Genomic DNA, 13,738 nt, shown 5'->3' with positions numbered 1-13,738 from the left:
TCTGCTCTGAAGTCCGGCGTCGAAATCTGCTTTACTTCATTCACTCTCTTGATGAGGCCAAGATTGACACATGCTCATTTACTGAGGAGTGAACAACTCTGATTTTGAATGACGTAGAGGCGCTCAGTGATTTTCCTTTCGGAGTATTGCAGTGTAGCAGTCAGCATTCCTGTCACTAGTAAAGGCATGCCTCCCGGACCACAAAGTAACTGAGTGGTTTCCTGGAGTTGTACATTGGCAAGCCATGGTTCTGTATCGCTGATGACGGAGACAGTTGCACCAGTGTCGAGTTTAAAGCAGTTGCGATTTCCATCGACTGTAATGAAAGCACTCCAGTAGTCGCTGTTACTTGTGACTTCACCAAGGAATGGTAAATCATCGTCGAAAGAATCCTGGACTTCATGTACCTTTGTGGTGTTGCGTTTGGATGCATTTCCACTTAAGCATACTGGCTTGAAATGTCCTGGTTTTGAGCAGGTGTCACATACAGCATCTTTCGCTGGGCAGTCACGACGGGGATGGCTTGTTCTTCCACACCATCTACATGTACAACTGCGTGACTTTGAATCATGTTCGTGGGTGTACTGTTTGGTGCGAGGCTGTCCCTTAGGTTTCGCAACATGATCAACGCTAGAAGAAGTGGCCATGTCACCACATACTATGTCACGACTATCCTTTCTAGCTTCAGACTGGCGGCATATCTGGACTGCTTTGGTCAGATTGAGATCAGCTTTGGTTTGAAGAGAGTCAGACAGTTTATCATCTAGTACTCCCACAACGATTTTATCTCTGATGAGACTTTCTTCAAGATCACCATATTGACAATTGTCAGCCAGTCTAAACAGATCTTGGATAAATATGTCGATTGATTCATTTGGCAGCTGTTTACTTTGATTAAATCGAGCCCTCTCGACGATTACGTTGCGTCTGCTTTCATAATGCTTATTGAGAGCTGCCTAAACTTCAACATATGTGGCCGTTTCCTCTTTAATACCGAGTGCCACAATGATATCGTCGGCACATTCCCCCATAGAATATAACAGAGTGCTCACCTGTTCCCGGTCGCCTTTGATGTTTAGGCTGGAGGCGATTCAATCCGCTCGAATCTATTCACCCATTTTTGCTAAAGTTCACTCTGGTGTGGTCTGTTTCCACCTTCAAACTTGCCTGGCAAGGGTAAATGGGTTCGTGGGGCGTTTTCCATGTCAGATGTGGGTCTTGATAACCGCTGCCACCATGTAATATTCGGGAATAACTGGAGAGTATTCGAGACAAGATGTCTGCCTTTATGAGCATGTTTACATGTGCTTTAATATGAACACTTGAGGACGCTATAACAATAGTGCGGAGGCATTATCCTACAATATGGTTATTGTGAAATGCGCTATATAAGTATTGGTTATTATTATGATTATTATTAAACTTAAAGCAATTGAACACTTTTGGTAAACAGTATTGTCCAATGGCTTTAACTTTGTACATGTACAACTAGTAATTTCTCTAAACCAATTCACTTTGTGACATTAACAAATTGATTCTGTCATTGATATATTAGGGGTGGGGAAAGTTTTCTTGAGAACCGGCCAACTATTATTGCTGTATTTGTTTTTTGACTTTCTTGAGTCTTACAATTTTTATTTTTTTAAATCTTGTTGGCATGCAGATTCTGAAGACCAAGACCCGTCAAGAACCCTTTAAGACGCCTCAATCTGACCATCAACCTGAATGTTGTCCATGATTCGTACCCACCTCTCTCCTACGATTTCTTGTACAGCATAAAGGTACTTTCTTTGTTTTTGCAATGAGTTATTTCAAAATAATTACAACATGACATGAAAATTAGAGAAGTATTTATAACATTACACCCATGTTAAAATATCAAGCAACAAAGCCAATATCCAGAAAAAGAGCTTCACATTATAAAGCCAGTTTTGGGAGACTACTGCAACTAGTGTCATAGTCGCAACTATTGATTGCTTATTCGTGTCGCCAAGTCGCTATGACTACTACATAAAATAGTTGCGACTACCTGCTTGGTTAACCAATTGTGTCGTTCAAGACTATTCACGACGACAACATAGTTCACTTACGAAACACAATCAGACATCATAACCTTTTTAAAACATGTTTGGTTTTTGTTTTGTTTTCTTTTTGTTTAGATAGAGCTCTTCTTCAAAAACGCAAGAGAGGGACCCACAGAAAACTAGCATCCAAACATATTTAAGTATCCAAACATGTTCAAGTCGGTTTGATACCAGTGTCTTCTTGGTTCTTGCCTGTTTTTCTTCTCAAAAGTACTCTATGGAAGAGTTTTGACATTCATCATATCAGAGGAGAGGAAAACTATTATTAATGAGGGGTGAAGGGGAAATAATTATTTTAATATTTATATTTAAATAATCATTTATTGTTCATCTTTATAACATTAAAATAATTGAAATTGTTTAAACACCAAACTAATAAAAGGATGGTTAATGTTTTTGCCAAAAAATTACAAAACTTGGTAACTCTATTTTAAAAAATAACTCAAAACAAACGATAGGTCAACTAGTAGTACATGTGTTGAACATATCATTTTTATTGAGTTATATTTTAAATAGTGTTACCCTATCCAACAATTTAAATGGTTCTGTAAATCTTTTTGAAAGAATATCATTACGTGCAGTGATTTTAAACAACTCCAATATTTTTTTTGTTTTCCTGTATTACTCAACAAATAAAGGTTAGACAATCCAAAAGTTGAAAATATGTGTTGTGTACCAATATCTCAAGCAAGTTTGCCAATTTATCCATGCATTTACTGTTACTGTCAAGTATTTCTCTTTAACCATTTGCAAATCCTTAATTAAATAAATCAAAATATGTTCTCAAAATAGTTTGGTAACTTGTTCTTTTGATAAACTTTGTGATAACCATTACATTTCATCCTCCGAAAGCTAAGTTTACATAATATCGTCATGTAGATATAAAACAATTCTTGATCATTTTTTTATAAATATTTGCTGTGAAATTTTTGGTTGGGTTCAACTTATTTGTTTGTTGCAGCAATAAATAAAAGAATGTTTATAGGTGAAAGGGAAAGTTCATTAAAAAAGTAAATTTAATTTAATTTGAATTGTCTTTTGTGTATACAAATTTTAATTCTGTTTTGACTTGGGAGGTAAAATAAAGTTAATAATGGAGAAACGAAAACTCAGGATTGATTTGTGAAATGGATTAGGGTCTGTTGATCGGAACGATTGGCAAATAAATTATTTAAGACGACAGTTTTTACTGAAGTTGTATTTTGTGGTTGCAGTTGTTTTTTTATGAACCCCCAAAATCTTGACAAATTTAACCGTTTATTTCCCATAAAAACGTGAGACTTCTTTAATAATAGTAAAATAACAAAAGAGAATTGTTGTAGCCCCTTGCCAGGCCTCAAGGCCCTTACCACTGAAGTAAACAATATTTTTAAAAACAACACAAAATATAGAAACGGCAGTTTAAAAACCACAAGAAATGTAAACAAAATTTAAGCTAAACAAAACCACAGGAGCAAAACATTCTTTAAAAATTAGTTACTTAAACTAAATAAAATAAATAAAATAAAAATATATCATAAACCCAAAAATACTAGAGTATTAAATTTAAAGTAGAACGCAGGCCTAATTGTAAACCAATGGCTGATGAAGATGTTTTTCATTTATTTTCTGTTGAAAAATAGAATGCAGTGTCTTTCGGGAAACACTGAACCCTTGTCGCTGCCAAAGGATAGCGCAGGGTCCTACCAGCGCAAAACACATTGTGCTGGGGCAGTTGATTAACTTGCGAAAATAAAATACTGACCCACGCCATCAAAATTGAGTGCTAGCGCAACTTTCAAATTTGAGCAACTTGAGACGAGGCGTAACTTTTCGTGAAACTGATGGATTTGAACCATAAATTAGTGGCCCAAACTTACGCCATAAGTGTGGTCTAGTGGACTTACGCCAGTGTAAAGTTTCATGAAGTTGGCTGCAAATGTGTCACTAAACCCTTCAGAAACTACATGTACGCTGATTTTATCTCAATTTTCATCACCAGAGTTTTCCATATTAGACATGCTTGCTTGTGACCTACATGTGTGTATCCTGTAGGCAGCGGTCAAAGCGTGTGTGATCACCTCGTATAATGCTTCAATATGGTGTGCCTGCAGTGTACGTGGTGTGAGTCTGGGTGTTAGACACAGTCAGTCGTTTGTTTTCGTGTAAGTGCCATCATGTGGCAACAATTGTGACCTTGGCCTTTTCAGATTCGCAGCACACGGGCTTTTCAAAAAATAGATTTTTGTTGGATTTTGTCGATTCATTAATTCAACAGTAAGTCCTTTAATGTTATCAATGTTATATCAGCTACTAGTTTTGAAAGCGGATTTAAATTGGAATTACATAGTCACTGTAAATGCACTTTAAAGCCATTATACACTTTCTGAACAGAACAAAAATTAAAAGTTCACAGATTTACAAATAACTTACTGGGTTTACAGAAGGTATGGTGAAAGACTTGCCTTGAAATATTATTCCATGAAATGCTTTACTTTTTGAGAAAATATTAAAACAATGATCAATTCTCGATATCGAGAATAACGGATTTATTTTAAACACATGTCATGACACGGCGAAACGCGCGGAAACAAGGGTGGGTTTTCCTGTATTTTCTCCCGAATCCGATGACCGATTGAGCCTGAATTTTCACAGGTTTGTTATTTTATATATAAGTTGTGATACACGAAGTGTGGGCCGTTGAACAATATTGTTTACCCATGTTGTGCGATTTCTTTAAGACACATTTGTGTAAGGGAAGAAAAAACAAGTTATATATAAGCTTTGAATGTTTGTGACAATCTTCTTGCCTCATTAGCCATACTAATATTTATTTACTTTGTCGTCGTCGTCGTCCTATGAGTCATGGCTGACCCTTTGTGACCCTGTTTATGATGGAGTTCCACTTCTGTCTATCCAGTGCAGATCGATAAGCATCGTTTATTGATAAGTCCATGAGTTCTTTGATTCCGTCTGTCCAACAAAGTTTTTGACGGCCAAGTGCGACTACCTGCAACACATCCTTGCACAAAGATCTTTTCAAGGTTGTCCCCTCCTCTGGATATTATTTACTTACCTGACCCAAATAGCAACTTTTGTCACTATACATGTAGTTATCAACATTATCAGAATACCATTGTGTTCATACTTGTGGACAAACACTCGGTGTCTCACTATTATAAAAAGTTAACAATGGCTTTCATATTGATTATAAAGTCATATATTTTTTTCCACAATGTACAGTGTGAAACAAAAGAGACCTCGAAAAGTACAGCCAATATATTTTCACCAGAGAGTGGCATTCAACTATCAAGTGATTCAAGTTCATGTGATATCCAGACAGACACACATGGGTAAGATACAGATAACATTTCAGGTAGGGTTTTACCTTTAATAACCATGTTTTCCTGCATCAAGTCACAAAACATGTGGATTGACAGTGTATTTTTTTTTAAAGTACAACAAACAGTTATCTAATTTATTAATGCATACTTATGGCAGGAAGAGTCTATGATTCCAACATTGTACCTAACATTTTGAATATTTGTCTACTGATGATGACTAGAGCAAGCTAGTTGAAATCGTTGAGACCAATGTAGGGTGTCATGGCCGAGCGGATAAGAGCACCGAACTCAAGCTCTGGTGCTTCTGTTCAGCAGAGTGTGGGTTCAAATCTGGGTCGTGACACTTGTGTCCCTGAGCAAGACACTTTATTGGTTCTCTCCACCCAGGGGTAAATGGGTACCTGTGAGGGCAGAGATGGTTCTTGTGTAGCCCTGGCGGCCTTACACTTTTGTATTGTACTACAGTGACGTCCTGGACATCAGGGTACATTTCTGGGGTGGAAAATTTTCACAGCTTCATAACTCAAATCTTACCTGCAACAAGCCACTAATTTCAACAGATTTACATTCCATGGCAGCATATATTTTTCTGCGGTGGGTTTTGGTCCTCATATATTCCTCACAAATCTGTCATTTTCGTGAAATAATGCAGCTCCAACGTTAACAAATTCCCGTTTCGATCGTTTTCTCACAGTGCTGTCTGTTGTCGTGCGTACGCATATACATTCGCGTGCAAGACGCATGATGCAAGCTTAGACGCATGAGTTCTCGATCACCGTCTCTTGACTGCACAGCTTTAACACGCAACACAATTCAAAATTTGCGCGTCGTGCGTGCGTCTTGCGTACACACAGCAGACTGTGAGAGGAGTACTTAACATTGGGAGCTGCACTATTTCATGAAATTGACGGATTTGTGAAGAATAACTTACGATCAAAACCCACCGCAGAAAAACATATGCTGCCATGGAATGTGAATCTGTTGAAATTGGTGCTTTCTTGCAGGTAAGATTTAAGTTATGAAGCTGTGAAATTTTTCCGCCCCAGAAACGGGCCTTAATAGTTAGGACTCTGTTCCTGTGTACAGAGAAAGAGTCCTATATAGGGCTAGGATCCATGGGAGATCAGTGAGTTGTATTACTGAATGGATTTCCCAGGATAAACAATAAATAAATAAATAATAAATAAATAAATACTGACGAGCCTGAATCAAGTAAAAACTCCACATTAACACCATGAACATCACCATGAACAAAGGAGACTGGAGACTGGGCCTTAAAATTTACTGGGGACTGGGCAGTGGCCTCTTTATCAGTCCACTGTCGTTTCCCTTATCCGAAGAGACTGGCAATACTGGGCTTGTTTTGAGTCGCTTGCCCAAGTAGGGGACACTGTGCTCTTCTGTGTCCTACTTGCTTACATTCCCAACGAGGAAAAGGAAAACTGCGTGAAGTGTTGCGGTTAGGGTTGGGTGTAAGTGCCCTTTTTAGCTCGCTTAATGTCTGTTCTATTTCTCTAAGCTTGTTTTCTAATTTTGATTTCACTTGGGTACTTTTTTGTGTTAATGAATTAGCTGTGTGCGGATTAGTAGTGGCCACAAACTGTTTAGGGAGACGGTCTTTATTATACTCCAGTTGAAGGAATGGCTTCTCCTCTGGAGCCAAAGTCAGTGCTTCACCTTAATTTTGGGGCTTTGCACGTCAAACCTGTGTTCTTACATAGGTAAGCACAGGGTCTCTATGAACTGATCCCTAGCCATCTCTTCCCGGAATTCACTAGAGCCACTAGGATAAGCCTTCATAACCAATCTTCGAATACCACTAGCAAGCTGTTGTATGGACTCTCTTTTCTAGGACTCCTAACTCTAAGTTGAGCTCTGAAAAGACCTACTTGTCCCCGAGGACAAAATCGTTCTTTGAGAGCACGTACAAGTTTGGTGTAACTGTGTTTCATTGCCTAGGGCAAATCTGTATAAACCTGTAATGCTGGACACCTTAACTTCACAGCAAGAAATCTAGTTTTATGTGTAATGTTCCAACCATTAATCTTACTATTCTATATGACTAAGTCAGTCTTCAAATGGTGGTTTTCCATCATAATTGTCAGGCTGGACAACAGGTTTTGTTACTTATTGTTCAACCAAACTGGGTGAACTTGTGTCACAACTAAAATCGGCAAAGTTAGTATCACTTATATTAGTATTAGTTGGTGTACAGGATGTACAGGAATCTGTTCACACCCACTCAAACTTTGAGTTTGGCCTGGCAGAGAAAAACTAACTCAAGATGTTTGCGTTGATACGTCATTCTCTGGCGTATCAACACTAATATATTCTGTTGTTATCATCTGCATTTCTACCTTTGGCACCACCGAATCTACCTGTGGGGAAGAACATGTGACTGGAGTATATTAGACTATTTCCCACGGGCAAAGGGGCGGAACCCGTTCCAGCCAAACCATGTCCAGATAACGCTTCATCTAGATCTTTTTCTAGCATTCGTAATGTACTGCTCAACTGGTCAATGACATCATATCCTCCTGAGGTCATAGCAAGAACTCTTTTTGGGTTTTTTGGGTTTTTATAAATCCCACCGCTGCCACCAAACACTATAATGGAACCCTCTGGAATTTCGCCAGTCGTGGATTTATTTTTAAAAAATGGCCAGATAAATTACCAAAAGAAAAATGAACAAGCCAATTCTTTTTTAACTCGTAACGATTCAAAAGTTTCCAGTTGTCGTCACGGTAATTTCTTTGCGACTTTTTATTCAACTAACAAAAAAACTTCCAAATCTCAATAAAAACGGGAGGCAGTATGGACTAAAAATCAATGAATGCCGCTATTTTGACCAAACCATTGAACCTTACACTTAATTCACCAGAATAAACAGGAGAGGAACCCCAAATTCCTTCCAGTGTGTCTCCTGTACATGCAGCAATGTTGCAAGAATTAAGTTTGGGTTAAAACTAGGCCGAATCGTCTGTTGAATTTGGAGGGCTAAAAAAGCCTGTAGCACACAACAACAACTTCCCCCCAAATTATACCCCAAAAATGTTTCCCTGCCGCATGACACAGAAAAACAATGTATAAGCATATATGAATTAAGGCACTACAAAATGGAGTGGCATGGCTGAAACGTACCCGGGGTATATGAAGAAATACAAATGTAAACTTACTAAGGCGCGGCTGTACACTACACATCCTACACCAAGTAGAGGCAAGCACATGTCACCACATGAAAACCCAGCCATAAAAACACTGACTTGGAATTCAGACATGATGCTCACACTCTGGTGACCCAGTCACAAGTCCTCAATGTGAAACTGAGCACAATGTTTTATACCAAAACTAAAGTCAGCTGATAGTGGATTCAAATTCACTAATATAAATCACAAAGCATGAGAAATGAAAATAGGGTCTTTAAACTTTCTGAGACCCAGGTAAACACAATGTACGTGTATAAAGAAAGAACACTAAAGGCTCAGCTAGTGAATGAACGTATGTAGCCATGGTGTAGCTTATCATTAAAATAGCTTATCATAAATATTAAAAAAAGACTTAGCAAAGCATGACTTTCTCTGGGGCGTGGCATGCTACATTCTTGCACACTAACCCGTGTTTTACATGTATGTTGCAATACACACAAAAAGGTCTGACTAGGGTCAACTGGTTGGTCAGCTATGGGCAGCCAATTCTAGCAAAAACAAACCCACCACAACAACATACAAGTTAAAATATGATGTACAGCCAAAAGGGCAAAAATCACCCAAACTAATTTTTGTTACAACATGCCCAAGTAATTGCTTAGCAGCCACTATTTCCTGATGAAAGCAAATAGCTATGCCTGTGCACCAACAGCATTGGACCCCATACAGTTGTATTACCAAAGATAGGGAGAGGAGGTGGGTGAAAAAAAGTTTCACAAACATGCATGTAAGCTGTGGCAATGTAACAATAAACTTGCTCCTGCTCATGTAACTTTCGCTGCTCAGTTACAAGACCAATCCTTATTGGTCAACCTTGGTAACAATCCAAACCAAACAGTTTCTTAGATTCAATATTTTCATATTATAAATAGCTTCACAGGTGACAGACTGTTCATATGAATCCTGAACGAACACCACATGTAACCATGTAAGCCATTAAGGAAAACTTAACTGACACCAAGTCTCACTGTGATTGACAAGAGCTAACCCCGGCGTGAAATACCATGACTACAGGAGATTCATGTGTGTCATGTATAGAGCATGTGACCGTTTACTCGATAAAGCAAATTACTGTCATCCTTTCTCCAGTAGACGATCAGAGCATACTGGTCGAAACGTCAAGTTGAAACCAACGGTTCTTTTCAGAACCGCCCCAACTCTTTAGAGATAGTCATTACATGATGTAACGCAGACCTTTCCATATCCATACTGTCATCCTTTCAAAACTCATTTCAAATGTTATTTTTTTGTGTTTTACTCCATTTTTCTTTCCAAAAAATGTAGTTAAATATTACTTTCGTAGAGTCCCCCCATGTTTTAAGAGCATCTAATATGTCTAACGGTACATATAAAAAGAAAAATTTGAAATCACCGTAAAATCAATAATGTCTTCACACAGGTGCAGGTAATAGGATCATGTGGCCATTAAAAATTTATCAAAGCTTGTTTTTCGTGTGAATACATAATTCCTGTTATCTAAATTATTTGTGTGTTTTTTCCCCTTCATTATTGATACTTTTAAAAAACAAATATACAATATAGACCTAAAATTGCTCAAAACCGCAGCCTCCACTTTTACTGTTACTGTTACTGTTACTGTTTTGTTACTGTTTTGTTACTGTTTTGTTTCTGTTTTGTTACTGTTACTGTTACTGTTACTGTTACTGTTACTGTTACTGTTACTGTTTTGTTACTGTTACTGTTACTGTTACTGTTACTGTTACTGTTACTGTTACTGTTACTGTTACTGTTACTGTTACTGTTATTATTTATTCGAACAATAACAATACATGTAATTGCAAATAAAATTATAGTAATAGGAAAAACAAAACAAAAAAATATGTTGAACCGAACTACATAAAGACATTCTTGCTAAATAATGGCAACTAAAGCACTGGTCCTGAATGATGATGACTGACATAAGGTTTAATTGGATACAACAAGAAACATGTGAAGAATAGATGAGATACAGTAGGGTAGATTGGGAAAGGACAGGAAAACAAGATGAGAGAGGGAAGAGCAGGGAACTGAAACCAACAGTTCTTTTCAGAAAGGAAAAGGACAGGAAAACAGACGTTATTGATTTGACGGTGATTTCAACTTTTTTCTTTTATATGTTAATGCTTAAAAATGAGGGGACTCTACGAAAGTAATATTTAATTACATTTTTTGGAAAGTTTGTAGGTATGAAATAAAATACTGAAAATCCATTACTTGTTGATGCTTGGTGAAAATCCTGCACGAATCTCGAAAAGAAACAATTACGGCGACAAGTAGTGATCTAAAAATCCTCGGAAGCCTGCGATGTGGGTGATGTCATTCAAAGCATTATTAAGGGAATCAATGTGTGGTGAAGAGGTTTTCAACTAGTGGTTTAATCCCAACGAGGCCTGGTTCTTGATAATTTTACCGAGAGGAAGTCGAGGTAAATTTTATCAAGAACAGGCCTCGGCGGGTTTAAACCATTAGTTGAATACCGATTCAACACACTTTGATTCCCATTTATAAATACCTTTTTGGTTAAAAGGCGTAATAAAGTAAGAAACTCTGTAAAATTTATCCGTTTCCGAGTACTTGAGCTCTGTATGTTTCCACCTCCATGGTATGTTCAGTATACATGTACATGTTACATGCACATGTACAACGTCTGTACGCGTGTGTTTTCCAGTTTCGTTCGTGGCGCATGCACGTATAGTCTTGGTGCATTTTCGCTGGTTTTCCTTGAACACACAGCGCGGCCAACTCACCGACAGTGCCTGCATCGTCCATAACAAGAAACGTCTTGCATCAAGACTAGCGCGAAGTCTCTGCTCACAATCGGTTATAAGCACTGGCCATCAGCGGTTTAAACACCCCCACGTGACGCGCTCTCCACCAATAGCAATAGCGAAACTGTCTGAGGTATTTATGAATATTTTTCGTTCCCAACTGTACCATTAAACACAGTGTATTGCTTTAAACCCCTGAATAAAAGTATGCCGATTTACAGGCTCCTGCGATAAAGTTATCACACAAGCGCGAGTGGAATACAAACAAAATAGCGCGTCTGCGTCCCATATCCAACTCGACTGCGTGTGTGATACTAAAAATTTAACACACGCCTGTCGCAGCAACCAAAATTAAATGGCATCGTACAGTGTACTTGATGTTCAATAAAAAAATGTTTATCGGGAAGAAAAGGGGAAAATTGACATCGTTCACATTAACCGATCAGAGAAAGTTCATGCACTGCCGTGAACGATGGGTAAATATTTCTATGAATAAAGATGTTTTAAAAAAAATACTGTTTTTGACCAAAAATTACCCAAAAATTGGTCTGTTCACGAACTGTGCAGTTTTAGAGCTTAGTAACAAGCAAATTTGGATTATGCACCATTAAAAACCCTTGTGCGTCAAATTTCATGCGGTGTGGAGATGGGGACCAAGGAAGCCAAAATATATTGTCCGTCACCCATCAGACATCATCATCATTTGGGTGCATTCGGGCGCATTTCTTTAATGTTACATGTAATTGGTTTTACTGTGTTTTTTCTTTCAGGGTGAAAACAGATCCTGAGAGTTTAAAGAAAATCAGCTTTGGAGCATCATTGTAAGTATAGCAAAACAACATAGGGTGTTGGTCAAAATGTGGTAAACATGCAAGGCTCAAAGATTTTTTCAGTGACATACATGTTTTATATGGAAAGGTTTGCGGTAACACCATGTAATGACTATCTCTAGGTGGTTCTGAACAACAGTCATGGTTTCAACTCGACGTTTCGATCAGTAGGCTCTGATCGTATTCTGGAGAAAGCTTAAGTACTGTGGAGGCGGATTAGCTTGGTAATGCATGAAGGCGGGAAATAGAGGCGGGAAGTGGAGCTCAGTGATGCGTGGTAAAACGCATTTGTTCAAATCTCTATAAATAATCTTTTACTTGACTAACTTTTTACTTGACTAACTTTTTACTTGTAATAAGTAAAAGATCGTACCAGTAAGTAAAAGCAATTACTTGGATTTTTAAGTAAATGCTCGCGGGATTACCTTCACTTATAGACATATAAATAAAAACGACCTTTTACTAACATCCTGTAGCAATATTACTTGTAGTTTTACACGCTACTGCATGAGGATCGCTTGAGCTTCTACTAAAACCACAGTGTTGCATTTATTGCTTGGTATCGGGTCAGTATTAAAGGGTTATTTTCCCCTTGGCCTAATGATCCAACTATAATGTTACTTATAATTTTGTTGTGTACTTTGTTGCTCTAAAAGTACCAATCTCTGGAGCTCTGGCATGGGGGGGCTGGCTGTTTCCTCATCATAGCCACTACCGCCATAAAAAACGTTTTAATTGCCTACGAGTCCATGCCCGCTATTGTTACTCCTGAATACCCCGCCAATGTGCTGTTCTCTGACCATTTACTAATCCGTTTAAGTAAATGGTGTTTAGTCCAGTAAAAAAAGGTTATGTATAAAGATTTGAGCAAGTGCTCATGCCTGATCTTTTATTATCGACCTTTTGCTAATGCTGGCCTTTATACGGCTCAGTAGCTTGTAAGACTACAAGTAAATGCTACAGGACAATAATAAAAGGTTGGTTTTATTTACATGTCAATAAGAAGATTCCCTCACGCAAGTGCTGTTACTTACAAGCTCGACTAGTTCCTAGCAAGTTAAAGCTATTTTTATTTATAACGATTTACGTAAAAGGCTAGTAAAAGCAAATGCTAGTTTTTGATTATACGGCCCATTATCTTGATGTATGTCGACTTATTATTAACTTACAAGTAATGTGTGCCAACATGTGTCAACGATCGTATAACTTACCTACAACTTATGTGGAACTTATGAGCCACACGCTGAGAAATTGTGTGCATGCACAAAATTTCTTGACAACTTCGCCTTACAACGCATATATCACTGTGTTTCAGCATGCTCTTAACTTATACAAAACTTACCCATAACTTATTCGAGGTACGCTACACATGTAGCAAATTCGCCAAAATTGTCATAGGTCGGCATATGCTGGCTTAAACGTCAAGATGTGCAGGGCCTTAAAGCCATTGGACCCTTTCGGTAAACAGTGTTGTCCAAGGCCCACACTTTGTGTACCACAACTTCTATATAAAATAACAAACCTGTG

The 13,738-nt window shown here is 38.0% G+C and overlaps 1 protein-coding gene across 6 annotated transcripts in view; it reads left to right on the top strand.

Moving 5' to 3' along the window:
* Positions 1–13,738, top strand: part of LOC139936943 (uncharacterized) — a 212,923-nt gene that overhangs the window by 182,717 nt on the left and 16,468 nt on the right. For 4 of the 6 annotated variants that reach the window (XR_011786037.1, XM_071931792.1, XM_071931791.1 and 1 more), the window contains exons 25-26: positions 5,307–5,416; positions 12,152–12,202. Coding sequence is in view for 3 of the 6 variants with exons in the window: in XM_071931792.1 (XP_071787893.1) it covers positions 5,307–5,416; positions 12,152–12,202 (161 nt within the window). In the remaining 3 variants the exon portion in view is untranslated. Of the gene's footprint in view, positions 1–1,663; positions 1,782–2,159; positions 3,230–5,306; positions 5,417–12,151; positions 12,203–13,738 lie in introns of those variants that run through there. The other 2 variants (XR_011786039.1, XR_011786038.1) reach the window with 2 other exon arrangements.

The sequence above is a fragment of the Asterias amurensis genome, chromosome 5, assembly GCF_032118995.1.
Source record: "Asterias amurensis chromosome 5, ASM3211899v1".
Taxonomy (NCBI): Eukaryota; Metazoa; Echinodermata; class Asteroidea; order Forcipulatida; family Asteriidae; genus Asterias; species Asterias amurensis.
This window is presented reverse-complemented; position numbering and strand designations above follow the sequence as displayed.